We start from the raw sequence: 15,867 nt of genomic DNA on the forward strand, positions 1-15,867 counted from the left end.
CTTTACCACAGCGCTACCACTCCTCCCTACTTCAACAATATTTTTTTGCCTCAAGCTTCTATCTCTTCCATATGGTCATAGTCCATATCCAAGGTCATCCTAAATTGTCAGCTCAGACTATCTTCTTACACTGCTACAAACTGTAGAGAAAAGTTTCATACAGATGCCAATGGCTATAGCACAAACTCAGGATGACAATGAGCAAACATCACAACATTGAGGCAGAAATAAATTAAGAGCAGTTTCATTGGATTTGATTTTTTTTAGGGAAACAAAGAACAAGGATAGACTGTGGGTGAAAATAGGGAAGTTGAGTTAGGGGCAAGAAAGAAGAGTAGAAGCAGTGAGAAAAATCAAGGGTAATGTTTCTTTCCCTTTAAAAATCTTTTTTTTGGGGGGGGAGGGGGCACACACTCCTGGGGCATAAACTCAGGGCCTGGGCACTGTCCCTGTCCCTGAGCTTTTTTTTTTTTGGTCGGTTGTGGGGCTTGAACTCTGTCTGGGCTTGGGCGCTATCCCTCAGCTCTTCAGCTCAAAGTGAGTGCTCTACCACTTGAGCCACAGAGCCACTTCTGGTTTTCTAGTGGTTTATTGGAAATAAGAGTCTTTCAGACTTTCCTGCCCAGGCTGGCTTTGAACCACGATCCTCAGATCTCAGCCTCCTGAGTAGCTAGGATTATAGGCGTGAGCCACCAGCGCCCGGCCCTGAGCTTCTTTTGCTCAAGGATAGCACTCTACCACTTAAGCTACAGCACCACTTTCATCCTTTTCTGTTGATGTGGTACTGAGGAATCGTATACACGGCTTCATGCATGCTAGGCAAGCACTCTACCACTAAGCCACATTCCCAGACACCTTTAAAAATCTTAAGAATTAGGTCATCACAAAAATATTGACTATGGATAGTTCAAACATATTTATTTACAATGTTCTTGAAACAACAAAAATCTTTAGTTTTGATTATCATTACTTTAAAAAAAACTCAGCCTTCAATAAGCTAATTCTTTTTTTCAGTTGGTTGTGGGTCTTGAACTCAGGGCCTGGGTGCTGTCCCTGAACTTTTTTACTCAAGACTAGTGCTGTACTACTTTGAGACACAGTGCCACTTCTGTTATTCTGGTGATTAATTGGAGATGACAGTCTCATGTCCTTTCCTGACTGGGCTGGCTTTGAACTGTGATCTTCAGATCTCAGCCTCTTGAGTAGTTACAATTACAGGTGTGAGCCACTGGTACTCAACAAAAAAACTAATTCTTAAGTGCTGTTATTGAAAAATTCTTTTGTGCATTTTGCAGACTTGATAGGGATAGAACTTGCAAAAATACAACTTCTATTTTAAAAAAACAAAAAACACAACAATGCACAGAGAAGTCTGAGTAAAGCAGAGCAAGGAACCACAGGCTGGCTGAAGTAAACAGAGGGGCTGTGGGCTCAGAGGCCAGCCCACAGTCCAGGTCCCTGCCACCAGCCTCCTACCTTCTTAGTTATTCTTTAAAACCCAGCTTCAGAGATATTTCCAAATGATACATGTAAAGGACCTCTCTAGTCACTTCTCATTGCATGCCTCAGTGCTGCCCTTCAGGATGCCCCGAACACCATATCTCTATGGAAACCCACTGTCTGGCTTATGCTTGGTTCTAATGGTACCTGCTCCAGGAAGATTTCTTCTACATCTCACTCTCATAATTAATCACTCTTTTCCCTGACTGGCCTTTGTACACCCTGGTTTAATTTCTGCTACAGAACCCTAACTAAGGACAATCTACTGGAAAGTTAACAGAAAGGTTTAGTATTCCTGAAGAGCATAGACTGCATAACCAACTCTATATGCTGGACATCTACTAGGCCTTAGAATATACTGGACTCTCAATGAAATGTTAGTAGCATAAATTAAACAATCATTCCTGTGCCTTTAAAGTTCAAATCCAAATGTACATTTTACATACTTACTAGAATAATTTTCTTTATTAAAATTAAAACAAAATTAAAGTCCACACACTTGAGGAAATGGGAAATGTAGCCTAGCCTGCAAACCAGTACCCTGCAAACTTCTGCACATAGAGTTATCAAGAGTGACTTTTCAGCCAGGATGAGTCACCTGTGAATGTGACATGAGGAATGATCACTAGCTCTGTGTGTCTGTTTTCTCCAAAGGTACATAGAGAACAAGCTACAGGAGTTTTAAGTGAGACCCACAAGCTGTCCAGTGGGGGCTGGGAACCCATCAGAAAAAAAAAGCTGTCATCCCTTCTTTTCCATCTGCCTGAAGCAGGGTAGGTAGGTCCTCAAACTGTGCTCAATGGAAAAGCTAAAAAGACTCTGTTAAGGATGTAAGAAGGTGAGCTTCAATCTGAACAGTTTTTACTCTTTCATATAGACAATTTTAGTAAGATTCAATGTAAAAAATTATGTTTTTCTTTAAAAGCTGAAGAAATAGTAGCCTAAAGAATTCTGCCATACTCTTCCCAGGGAGAAAAGGAAAGACTTAGAAACAAAGAAGCCACACTTGGCAGTAGCCCCTGCTCTGGCACCCCATGGGGGAAAAGGTAAATGCAAGCTGTCACAGGTCACCACAGGACCACAGACCTGAGTCCTTATCTTTGACTTCTGAATATGTGGAGATGTAGTGACCAACCTGGCAGAGGCAGAGCAAGGAAAGGCCTTGAGAGTCAGTTATCTCCATAATCCCACTACATATATCTAAGTAGAGAAAGTACAGTATCTCATATTGTCTTGGATACTTTAAGCTATCCCCATTGTTCACCCAAAAAGCTACTCCTACTGTCTTCTGGGATAATTTCAAGGTTTTGTGTAAGTTTATTTCATTAGTTAGTATGAAAGGTCAAGAAGACCAGGGCTATTGCTTTACTCTGCAATGAACTCAGGGAAGGTACTCATTCCTGCCTCCTCACAAATGTGCTGTTAGATATCAGAGACTAGTAGGACAGCACAAGTGGGAAACTGGGGCCCAACTTTCCTACAGGATCCAGATTCCTGGGCCCATGTCCTGGTGATGACTGCTTAGAAGGGTAAAGATAAATTAAGCATGAGGAGAATTGAAGCCAACAAGCTGTGGATATGACTTGTTCTTGGACTGTTTTTGTTGTTTTCTGCGGGTTAACAATGCAGCTGGGACTGCACCAATCCCAGGTTACCTATGACCATCACTATGGTGCCAGGGGTTCACATTCTGACTATGGATTCAAAGGTAAAATGTAGGTTATCAGTACAAGTGCTTCTTGATGAGCAACAGATTCTATACAGTATATAGACATGAAGGTTTCAACTTAAAAATCCATCTCCCATCTCCACTAGATGAACCTCAACCTGAGAGAACAGTAGATTATGGTCTAGAAAGGTCTGAGTTCAAATTCTGACTTTGACTCTTAATAGGTTTAATGACTTTCATCAAGTAAATTATACTCTTTGAACTATACCTTTCGGAGTTTTGTTCTACAATATCAGAATATAGACCCTACTTCATATTGAGCTTAAATGTGAAGACATGCAGGAGGAAGCTACACATTGGAATAAAACCTCATTTTTCAGAAGCTTACTCTTCATGGACCTGTCCTTGGGACTAACTCCTCCATGTTTCACTGTGGCTCTTCCCTTTTACACTCCAGCAGAGCCCTATATTTCACATTCCCTCCTACATAGCCAGCTCTAGGATGGGATGTTAGCTACTTAACTGCCGGCCGTGATAGCACTGTGCCCAGAATGCTCAATCAATATTATCAGCTCATGGGAAAACAGAGGACTCCATTTTTCCAGGAATAATGTGGTAGGGAAGAAGGAAAGGAATTAACAAGATGGAGGTGGTTCTTGGAGCTTAAATGCTGAGCCAGATGCTATCCTACAGTCTCTCTTTCCATCTCCTCCTTGTGCTTGCACCAAAAATGAGCCAGGGTGAAACTTGGGGGGCAAGGGAGGAGAAGAGGGTGCAGTTTTCTTTTTTTGTTTTTAAGACACACATAAACATAGCTATGTTTGTCAGAATTCATGCAAATGCGTAATAAAGCAATAAAAGAAAATTCTCAAAATCACTAAGTGATTTTCCTATGTCTCTCATGAGGCTCCTTGAACAACACAGTGTCATCACTTACAGGGCTTTCAGTCTAGGGCCACCTGCCCCAATGGAGTCAACAGAATGCATACAGACAGAACAGGAATAGAACAATTCATAGCATCACAAATGGAAACACAAAATTGATATCTGGAAACTTCTTTGAACATCATTAATTCATTAGCTCAGAGAAACTAGAAACAGAGTCAGAACTTGAGCAATTACTGGGGTAGTTATATCCACATAGAGAGTACCGCATCTTTGGTTAAAAAGCAGGATGGAGGAAGTTATCTTAGCCTTCCAACTGCTCAGCCAGTGCAGCTCAAAGCCAGCCACCATCAGCCACACGTGCAAGCGAGCCAGCATGCTGCCCACTGCAGAGGGCACACCAAATGCTCCATCCTAGCTAGCACTAGTTCTAGTTCTGTTACACAGCCAGATTGATTTACATTAAGGAGAAAAACAAAAAACAAAAACAACAACAAAAAAGGGACTGGGGGAAGGTCTCAGTACTGTTAAATGACACTGATCTTGTAGGGTGGAACAAAACAAGTTTAATTAATGTATGAGGGAATATAGGTATGTAGGAAAGGCAAAAATTACAGGTCTAAAACTTAATTTTTACTGTAAACTAAGGCCAACTCTAATCCCTTTGCATTTTTCAAAGATAGCATTACAGAAAAATAAAAGCCATGGGTGCTTGACTGCAAATTTTACAAAGGGAATAAGTACTTGGATTTAACAGTTTATCAATGCCTTTATTTTGGCTGTGAAATGTACTTTAAAAGACTGTACAGGGAGGCCCATGTATAAAAAGGTCTATGTGAACTCAAGTATAAATATAAGTGCAAACCAGAGTTTCATTAAGAGCTTTCCCATCCCTAAGTTCTATCACTTTTTGCTAAGGCCACACATCAATTTTCTTTTAGTCAATCACTTTAAAAAAAAGTAATTATAAGCAATATGGAAGAAATCTGGCTGAAAATACTTCGTGTTAGAAAAGGATATGAAAATATCACTTTTGATGAAAATACATCAAAAGTAAATTTACAATTTTTCTGAACTTAAAAAAAAGTAATTTCATGACCATTCTGCAAATGATTCAATTTTCTCTTTTTAAAAGAAGGAATTCATCAACTTTGCATCACGTTTGGGTTTTGTTTTTTTTTTAAGCTCTGCTTAAAAAAAAAAAAAGGCTGTTTGGTGGACATTCCAAAGTATTAAAAAAACAAAACATGTCTGTGCTAAAAAGTTATCAAGACTAGCTCTCTGCTGCATTTGCATTGTTATTAGGAATACACACACACACACACTCACAAGCTCAAACACACAGTTTAATGTGAGGCTAGTACAGAAACAGAGAGATTAGACACAAAGAAATGTAAACAGCTCTCACATGCGAGGAAACTAGGTTACGAGAATCCCAACACCAGGCATTCACCAGTCACCATGGAAAACAGGAAGTGAGATGCATAGCAACCACAAGCCAAAAAGCAGAAAAGCGCATACCTTTAGCTTGGAATGAAAATCACGAGATTTCCTTCTGGCAAGAACCTGAATGTGACTAGACACCTGCAGGGTAGGGGAAGGGAGGAAAACAAAGGAAAAGCCTGTAACCATGGAGATGAAAAGCCCCCTACAACTGGGCAAGCCAGACGTACCTTAATGGCGGCTTGAATTTCTCGAACTTTCTTTCTTGCTAAGACCTGTATATGACTAGACACCTACATTGTTCGGGTTTATGAAGGGAAACAAAACAAAACAAAACAAAAAACAAAACAAAAAAAGGAAATCAAATATAAAATTGCTGCTCCTTAGGAAGGTTGGGGAGGGTGGGGGGGGGGGGGAGGGTTATTTGCATCTCAACAAAGCTGTGCAGTTAGGAATACACAGTCCCAGCCAGACACCAAGCCCCCAGCACTGCTCTAAGCTTTCAGACTGGGTCATCACTGCAGTGACTTGTTTCAGGACAAAAGTTTGGGTTCGTATCAGTTTTCTGCCCCAGGAGAAATTAATAAAATCAAGGGGCACTGGAAAAACTAATTTGGGGAAGGGTGGGACGGAGGGAGAAAAGGTTGTTTTCCTTATAAAATTTAAATGGTAGGGGTAAAAATAAATGAAAATATTTATAGCTTCTCAGCATCAGGAAGGAAAATCCCTTTTCCTCAATTTAGAGGAGACAATCCATAAATTAGCACGTTCTGAAAATCAAAAGCTGAAGCTGTTGGTTGTATTCTGATCTCATTAAGAGCTCTGGATTCTGTAGCAAATGTTAAAATAATACTCACATGTAAATTAGATCTCAAAGAGAAATGGAAAAGACCCAGTTAGCACAGCTTTTTTTTCCCCCTTATAAATATTTTTAATCCTTCCACTCTTTTGGGTATTGACTAGATGCCAAATGGATTTGCATATTATTACAAAGCGAAATGTGTGAATACAGCCAGCCAGCCAGCCAGCCTGTTAAAAATCTGGGTTGAAAACCACACGGATTTGCTGAACAGCAAATTCACATTGGAGAGGTATCACCAACTGCTGCCTAAAAACATCCCCAGGATGTGGGGTATAGAAACCTTGCCCAGCCAGCTTCTGAAACACATGATTCCATTGGGTAAACAAATCAATCTGCATTTCGTTCAGTGGAACTTTGGTTAAATTTTGAAGAGTCTCCCAAAGAACAGGTCACTCAGTAAATGACCAGAGCTCCCAGGCCAGCAGACAGCCCAGGTCCAGCACCTGCAGCAGTAAGTAGGTAGGTAGGTAGGTAGGCAGGTAGATTAGTTCTGCTGGCTCTAAAATGTATACCCTATTGTTTACAATTTCAGCACTTCCTGGCAATTACCTCTTTCTAAACTCTCCAATTTGAAATCACAGGATTTATGATAATATAAAAGATCCTTTGATATTTAAATTTGTCTTTGAATTTCAATTATTCTATTTTCCCCACAGTTTGTACATTTTAAAGTACTGAGCAGGAACTTCTCAATCCTCTTCAACCCTCCATCTGTGGCTCTAACTTTTGTTGTCTGTGATTCTCTGACTTGACATGGGCCTTGGTCAGGGGGAACATTCTCCCAGCAGACAACGTAAGCCTCTGTGCTGGCTGGAGGCCACCCCTTCAGGCTGACTCAGCACCAGGCCAGGCACAGGAAGCATTCCTGGGGGAAGGCCCAGCCCCCAACAACATTCAGAAAACAGCCTTCATCTGAGGAGAACCTGTGGCTACTGCTCAGCCTTAAAGTGACCAGACTGTAGCTTGTGGTTGTTGTTGGATAAAGTTTGGGGTTCTATTATATTGAAACAGGGTCTCTCTCTATATATACATTGCCCAGGCTTGTTTTGATCTTCTGGGCTCAAACAATCTTCTTGCCTCAGCCTCCCAAATAGCTGGGACTATAGATGTGCACCACCACACCTGGCTGATCTGGTATGATTATCATTTTGAAGGTCCAATGCCATTATCATTCAGAAGGGTCAACTTTTAAATAAATAATGTTTTTCTGTTAACAATTCACCCATCAGGTATTTTCTTTTGCCTTTCTTTTTTTTACTTTTAAACACTTTTTTCTGGTACCAGACCTTGAACTCAGAGCCTGGCCCCTGTTCAGCTTGCTGAGCTGGTGTTCTACCACTTGAGCCATGCTTTCAGCCTGGCATTTTACTAATTAATTAGAGACAAAGTCTCTTGGCCTTTTCTACCCAGTTGTCTTCAAACAGATCTTTTAAGTCTTAGTCTCCTAGGATTACAGGCATGAGGTACCTGCACCGGACTAATCACATTAACTTCTTATCAGTTCCATTTGTGAAATGGTTCATACCATAGATCTGGACTGCTTTACATCTGAAAGAACCAGGGATGGCAAATCCCGGTCAAGAGCAGAGGAGAATTCCTGCTTCTGCTCTGCCCAAAGGTATTTAAGTTATAACAACATTTCAGTCATGGCAGCTATGACAAAAAAGCTATAACTTAAGAATCACAGTGCCCAGCATTCACAACACTGGGTATCATATTCAACAGATACTTTAAGGCTGCTAGCATGAGTTCCTCATTGAAAGGATGACTAATTAGTAATCATTTCAGGATGTTTAAGGCACAGAATCTCCAAGTCTCCTGGTTTGTGAATATAGCTGCACCTGCAGCTTTTGTAATATTAGCAGATGAACATTTGGGCCAAAAAAAAAAAAAAAAAAAAAAAAGGCAGCTTTGAATCACAGCACGGGGCAGTTCAGACACTGTCGTTGGCAGGGAAACTTTCCCACGTACATAAGAGAACTCAGAGGCCACATGCTCAAGGGTCACTGAAATGATGAACAGTGGAAATGAGCCAATCCAGAACACCTACGACGCTGACTCCTTACAGGAACTGGAACCAGGGCTCCTAGAGCCAAAGCACAGCAGCCAAGGCAGCCCAATGCCTCCTGGGGCCATTCGCTGACATGCACAACTCCCAGGTGGGTTACTGTACCTGCTTTCTGGTCCTCGTCTTCCCTGTCCTGAGTTTGATGTATCTGGCTATTAATTCATTCCTACCTGAAAAGAAAAAAAAAAGTTTACAATTAGGTAGGTTACTTTAAAATGAAAATGGTAATAAAAATGCTTCTAAAGCTAGAGATGAAATTCAGAATTAAGAATTTTAAATTTCAGATTTGAGCTTATTCATGGTAGAAAAATAAACAGTACAATTGTTTGAAAAAAATATTTACAAGGAAAATTCAGAGGAAGAGTGATTTTAAATTTTGTCCAGCCACCGAGGAAAGAAATTTGTCTTTTTAAGTATGCCTTTTTGCTTGCTTGCTTACTTACTTGCTTACTTACTTACTAAATGAGTGGTCACTTATAAAAAGCAGTAACTATAAGAAAAGGATGAGCACAAGAAACCCAGTTCTGTTTCAGTCTTGCATTCACTTTTCTTCTCATCCAGGCCTGTGCTTGTAGATATTATGTCCAGATAGTGTCATTATAGTGTCACAAGAGAATAAACTGCTGGAGTCATACAGCCCATTTACAATGGGAAGAAGATGAATAGTATGAAGGCAGAGATGCAAAAAGTGGTTTTGGACCAGGGACTAACGACACAAGACTGTGCTAGTAGGAAGAAACAAAAACAAACAAACAAAAAAAAAAACCCAACCTCCTCTCCAAGCTTTATAATGTCATGGGGAAAAAAATGCTTGGAAGCGAATTTTAAAAAATTCTCCATTCTTACCCTCCCAGGAGATGAGAATGAGAAGTTTCAAACAGGTAACTTTGACAGAGAAGTACTGTAATTTAGTAGGAAAATATACCCATAGATGCTAAGTAGGGAGATGTATGAATGTACAAATGAATAAAAATCCAGCTACAAGATAGAGCTAGCCTACAAGGCTGACAAGGACCAGCATGAGAATACTCATGTGAGCTGGGTGCCAGTGGCTCACACCTGTAATCCTAGCTACTCAGGAGGCCGACATCTGAGGATCACAGTCTGAAGCCAGCCTGGACAGGAAAGTCTGTGAGACTCCTATTCCCAATTAATCACAGAAAAAGCCGGAAGTAGCACTGTGGCTCAAGTGGTAGAGTGCTAGCCTTGAGCAAAAGGAGCCCAGGGATAACGCCCGGGCTCCAAGTTTAAGCACCAGGACTGGTGCGCGCGGACACACACACACACACACACACACACACACACACACACACACACACACACACACACACACACACACACACACACACACACTTATGTGAACCATGGGCCCAGACTTTCCAAGTCTGTCACCAATCACTGTCTACAATGTTACTGTCACCATAGCACTTTCTGTCACCTGCTCATTAGGAATGAGCAGGATGTGTTTACCACCAGAAGACAAAAGAATCGTAAGATTCTGGTGCTAGAATCTCTTTGAATCTCTCTTTCCTACCTCTGAAAGTTCTAAGTCCACCATAAACCTGGGCCAGGATTTCTATAACTAAGGAAGCAGCTCATTATTCCTTGAACATAAAGACCCTACTTGGGGCTTGATGTGACTTTCTTCCTCAGAGCTTCTTCTTAACTTACAAGAACCAGGTTAGACTCTATGCACACGATTAACTGCCTTTCAGATATTGACAGCACCATGCAGAGCTGGAGTTACACAAAAGCTAAATTTCCCTTTTCTTTTGTTATCTATAACAAACTTTGGAACATTCCCAGACACACCATTGTGACTATCATTTCTCCATTTTCCTTTCAGAGTCTGGCAATAGACCTGGTATGTCAGCAGAGTATGTTTGTATGTCAGCAGAGTATGTTTATCTTTTCCTCATCCTAAATGCTTTATTTCAGCTAATATAGCCTAACAGTATATTAGGGAGGTGTGTGTGTGTGTGTGTGTGTGTGTGTGTGTGTGTGTGTGTGTGTGTGTGTGTGTGTGTGTGTGTGTGTGTGTGTGTGTGTGTGTGTGTGTGTGTGTGTGTGTCTGTACACGTGGCGCATGCGTGCTGGTATTGGGGCTTGAACTCAAGGTGTAAGCACTGTCCCTTAGCTTTTTCACTCTACCACTTGAGCCACTGCTCCAGTTCTGGCTTTTTGGTGGTTAACTGGAGATAAAGAGTCTCATGGACTTTTCTTGCCCAGGGTGGCTTTGAACAATGTTCTTCAAATCTCAGCCTCTTGAGCAGCTAGGATTATAGACAAGAGCCACCAACCAGTGCCCAACCACTACAATAAATTTTTTAAGGACAAAAAACAAATCATCACCTTACACCAATTGCCCTGTCCTTGTTCCCAGCTGGGATTTTCAGACCCAAATACAAAATTTCCCATTTATTTCTACTCCATTTCATCCTATTAAATTCAGCCTATCATCTCAGCCTGCCAAAATCTTCTCAGATCCTGAGTCTGTAACTTAAGGCACCCTTTAAGGTACATTTAGAGGAAAGGGATCTTGAAATTCAGTTTTGAGGATTGCTTCTCCAAGCATTCTTTTTCAAACTTTTGAGAACTACCAATATTCTCTCTAGTGTCATCAGGTCTACTTGTTCGTCTCTCAGATGGTTGTACAGATTTTGCAATTTGTCTCAAAGAGTTGCTGACAGCAGAGTCCAGCTAAGAGTGCCTAATTACCAGAAGCCAGACCTAAAAGAGAATGTCTGCAGATGAGCCAAGCATCCTCCATTTCAGGATTTCACTGTGCACCCTGTTCAGAGCTATCTGAGTAGCCAAGATGAAATAAATACAGGGCTTGATATGACATGTAATTTCATCTGAACCTTATACAAATGGGAAAAAGGAAAAAAATCTCCTGTCCCAAACTTACTTATTTTCTGTGACTGCAGATGAAAGAGCTTAAAGATGTGAAGTTTAACCCATACAACTACTTAAAATTTCTTATGGCATTTGGATAAATAACTAATAAGATCAATATCCAGGACCACTTCATCTGACAGTATACCCTATAGCTCATGCAAATAGAAAGTCTAAAAAGCCTAAAATTCTTCCTAGTACTTCCCCCAGGTGTTTAGGAGTGCTAAATTCTGAAAATAAGTCTGTGGTCATCACTTCCTTGAAGGCTTATCCTATTCTCATGCCTTCCTCCTCCCTTATTTTGTGGGTACAGGTCCTGAGCACTGTCCCTGAGCTTTACTGCTCAAGATTAGTACTCTACCCTTTTGAGCCATAGCTTCACTTCCAGCTTTTGGTGGCAAACAAGAGTCTCATGACCTTTACTTCCCAGGCTGGTTTCAGACTGCAATCCTCAGATCTCAGCCTCCTGAGTAGTTAGGATTACAGGCATGAGCCACCAGCATCCTATTCTTTGCTTGTGTGTGTGCCAGTCCTGGGGCTTAAACTCAGGGATAGGTGCTGTCTCTAAGCTTCTTTTGCTCAAGGATAACACTCTACCACTTGAGCCACAGCTCACAGCTTTTTTTGTGAATAATTAGGTAAAAGTCTTATGATGTTTCTGCCTGGGCTGGCTTCAAACTGTGATCCTCAGATCTCAGCCTCCTGAGTAGCTAGGATTGGAGGAGGCATGAACCACCAGTGCTAGGTCCATACCCTATTCAAAAACCCATGTTCTGGGGCTGGGAAGTTGGCTCAGTGGTAGAGCGCTTGCCTTGCATGCCTGAGGCCCTGGGTTCGATTCCTCAGCACCACATAAGCAAAAAGAAAAAAGTTGGAAGTGGCGCTGTGGCTCAAGTGGTAGAGCGCTAGCTTTGAGCTGAAGAGCTGAGGGACAGCGCTCAGGCCCAGAGTTCAGGACCCACGACCGGACCCAAAAAAAAACAAAAAACAAACAAACAAACAAAAAACACTCATGTTCTTTCTTTCAAACCACATATAGGAATAGTGATTGTGTAACTCTTTTAAATATTTGAATTGTCTATTTTATATAACAGAGCCTTCCCATAAACAGAGCCTTACCGTAAACAACTTTTAGAACCCCAGTAAGTCCTCCTAAAGGCTTTGACACTGCTTACAAACCTAGTAGAGTTTTAACCTTCCTGATTTAGATCAATTACTTCACCATACAATCAAATACACTGCAATCTTTTAAATAAGAAATATCAATGGGGTCAGGGGTATGATCGAGTGATATAGTGGGCTTGCCTAGCAAGTACAAGAACCTGAGAGCTGGGCCCTGGTGGCTAAAGTCTGTAATCCTAGCTACTAAGGAATCTTAGATCTGAGCACTGCAGTTCAAAGCCAGCCCAGGCAGGAAAGTCCATGAAACTCATCTCCAATAAACTACTCAAAAAAGGGAGAAGTGGTACTGTGGCTCAAGTGGTTGAGCACTAGTCTTGAGCAAAAGAAGCTCAGGAACAGCACCCAGGCCCAGTGCTGAAAGCCCCAGGACTGGACCAAAACAAACAAACAAACAACCCTGAGTTTGAATCCCTTATGGTATGTCTTTGACTCTATTCTATTTGATTCTATTTGCATTTTCTATATGTAATTCTATGCCTTTGTAGTTAAAACATATTTAACCATTAGAGAAGTATAGTATTCCAAACAATTCTGGAATATCTTTTGGCTGCCTGGGGTTGTATATATACTGGAATTATATCACCTACGTTCTGCTTAGAGTCTTGTCTACAACTCTGATAGACCATGCTGATCCCAATTTATATTTCTATAACCCTGCTCTCCAAGTACAGAGATCCCTTGACCAGAAGCTCAGCAACAATAACCAGCACTAATGAAACTGGAGGAATCTCCTCACTACATCATCTTATACAACAAACTACAACCAGAATGCTGGGTACTAAAAATGTCTCTGGCATCCAATTCTTTTTGTGCATTCTTTCTTTCACCCTCTCCCTCCCCACACTTTTTTATCCCATATACACAAATAAAATGCTTGATTCAATCCTCACATTACAAAATATAATTTTCAACAAGTCTAACTTTAAAACGTATTATTAAAAGAATTTTACAAACACTGTATCCCCCATATATATTCATTATATTATTGTAATTATTATATTAAAGGCTGGCATATTTATTTGAAATGCCTGGACCTGAAAGTGACTTGTACTATGGATTTTTTCAGATATATCTTGGGGATGGAACTTATGTTTAAAAATGAAATTTCTTGGGCTAGGATGTAGCTCAGTGGCAAAGCACTTGCCTAGCAAGTGCAATGTCCTGAGTTCAATCCCCAGTACCAAAAAAAAAAAAAAAAGACAAAAAAATACAGTTAAAATAAAAAATAAAATAAAATAAAAAAATTTAAAAAGCCAGGTGCCAGTGGCTCACACCTGTAATCCTATCTACTCAGGAGGCTGAGATCTGAGGATCGCGGTTCAAAGCCAGCCCGGGCAGGAAAGACCATGAGACTCCTATCTCCAATAAACCACTAGAAAACCAGAAGTGACACTGTAGCTCAACTGGATAGAACGCTTGCCTTGAGCTGAAGAGCTGAGGGACAGAGCCTAAGCCCAGAGTTCAAGTTCTATGACTGACAAAAAATAAAAAATTAAAATAAATTAAAATTTAAAAAATTTAAAAATGAAATTTCTGTATATTTCAAATATACTATTTATAGTTAGCCTGAAGGTAACATCATATACTTCTGGGGGTAGAGGGCAGGGAGCATCATGGGGTTTGAACTCAGAGCCTGGGCACTATCCCTGAGCTTTTTCACTCAAGGCTAGTGCCCTGCCACTTTAAGCAATTTTCAGACTTCCAGTTTTCTAGAGATGAGTCTCACAGACTTTCCTGCCAAGGCTGGCTCAGAACCAAGATCTTCACACCTATGATCCTAGCTATACATTAGGCTGAGATATGAGAATCATGGTTGAAAGCCAGCTTAGGTAGGAAAGTCTATGAGCTATTTACCTCAAATTAACCACCAAAAAAGTCAAAAGTGGATCTGTGGCTCAAGTGTTAGAGCACTAGCCTTGAGCAAAAATGCCCAGGGACAGAACCCAGGCCCTGAGTTTAAGCTCCAAGACCAGCACACACATACATACACACAAACACCTTCTGACCCACATTTATGTTCTCTGGACCATAATATATATGTGTTTTATATTATATAATATATTCATGTAAAAATGTATAGCACATAATGTATGTTTTACATTATATATAATATATAGTCATGTAAAAATATATAGTACATCTCAAGTCTTAGATATTGTACTGCTTGCTTCTTTCACATGTAGCAAGTAGTCTTGAGGACCAATGCAGCCTGGCCTGTCTAAGTATCACAATGATCTGATTTGGCTTTTCATTTCTCCTAAATAGTGAGATGGTTGAAGGTGAACCACCACTGGCATTTCCTTCTGAGAACCAATACAGGCAGGGACTATGGCAGAAAAGCACAGAGTTTGCACTGAGCTTCCTTGCCCAGATAGAAGACTGGTTAATGTTGTTGTGGGTTGTGTGTGTAATGGGAAGTAGCCTCAAGGTCATGTTTGAGGCACAGCAAATGCAGAGTCTGTGGCTAGAAATTGTAGCCCAGAGACTCTCAGTTTTAACAATGAAAGAGCACTACTTTGTAATTGAATGGAGTCAGAGAGCCACAAAGAAAGAAGCAACAATTGGAATGTTCCTGTTCCCCAGCTGCAGACAGTCCCTGGACAAACACATCCATACAGGGCCTGGGAAAGGGCTGCATCCAGTTTCTCGGAAAAAAAAAAAAAAAAGCTGCTGGCTCTCCCCTCACCAGGAAGGGACAATGGGGTATCCCTACCACTCCCTCCATGTTAAAGAAAGAGAATTAGAGAGCAAGCACAAGCTTCTGATGGCTAGACCAAAGCTGAATCAGATAGTTTGATGTTACGGTTGCAGCTTTGAGTTTGTCCATATCCTCGGACACAAAGCCAAAACTGACACATATCAAAGACCATTAGACTACTAGAATGTTCCCTACTAACACCTTGAGTTTTATGCACTCTGTACTAGTGTGAACAATAGCTCTCATGGCCTTTAAAAATCATTGCCCATTTCTGCATGTCTGGACTCTGGCCATCTTTCAAACCCCTCATTTCCCATGGACCTGGCCAAGAATTCCAGGCCTCCTTTCTCTAACACCTATGGCCCTTGACAGGACATCAACACATCAGTTGCTGGAATGCAACCTTGTTCAGAGGAGGAAAGAGATTTCCACATCCACAGGATCAAGTCTGACATCAAAAGAGGAGGAAAAAAAGATGACCCATGGGAAGAACAAAAAAAGAAGCCTTCCACAAGATGATATCACCACAGGTATAGATGCTGAGACCCTCAAAACTTTGTCATCCAATATCAATGGCAGTACAAAGCAGAGTAGTTTATGGAAAGCTTTTGTAGGTAAGATACTGCAAAATGGTATTAAAATACTTGCTACCCAAAGGAGCC

The 15,867-nt window shown here is 40.9% G+C and overlaps 1 protein-coding gene across 6 annotated transcripts in view; it reads right to left on the reverse strand.

Moving 5' to 3' along the window:
• Positions 1 to 15,867, reverse strand: part of Tead1 (TEA domain transcription factor 1) — a 261,132-nt gene that overhangs the window by 68,299 nt on the left and 176,966 nt on the right. For 3 of the 6 annotated variants that reach the window (XM_042691378.1, XM_042691381.1, XM_042691376.1), the window contains 3 exons: positions 8,533 to 8,597; positions 5,728 to 5,790; positions 5,576 to 5,638 (listed from right to left, as the gene is read on the reverse strand). In XM_042691378.1, the coding sequence (XP_042547312.1) occupies positions 5,576 to 5,638; positions 5,728 to 5,790; positions 8,533 to 8,597 (191 nt within the window). The remainder of the gene's footprint in view (positions 1 to 5,575; positions 5,639 to 5,727; positions 5,791 to 8,532; positions 8,598 to 15,867) is intronic. The other 3 variants (XM_042691380.1, XM_042691379.1, XM_042691377.1) reach the window with 2 other exon arrangements.

This window comes from Dipodomys spectabilis, unplaced genomic scaffold (genome assembly GCF_019054845.1).
Source record: "Dipodomys spectabilis isolate Male_0828 unplaced genomic scaffold, ASM1905484v1 ptg000145l, whole genome shotgun sequence".
Lineage (NCBI taxonomy): Eukaryota > Metazoa > Chordata > Mammalia > Rodentia > Heteromyidae > Dipodomys > Dipodomys spectabilis.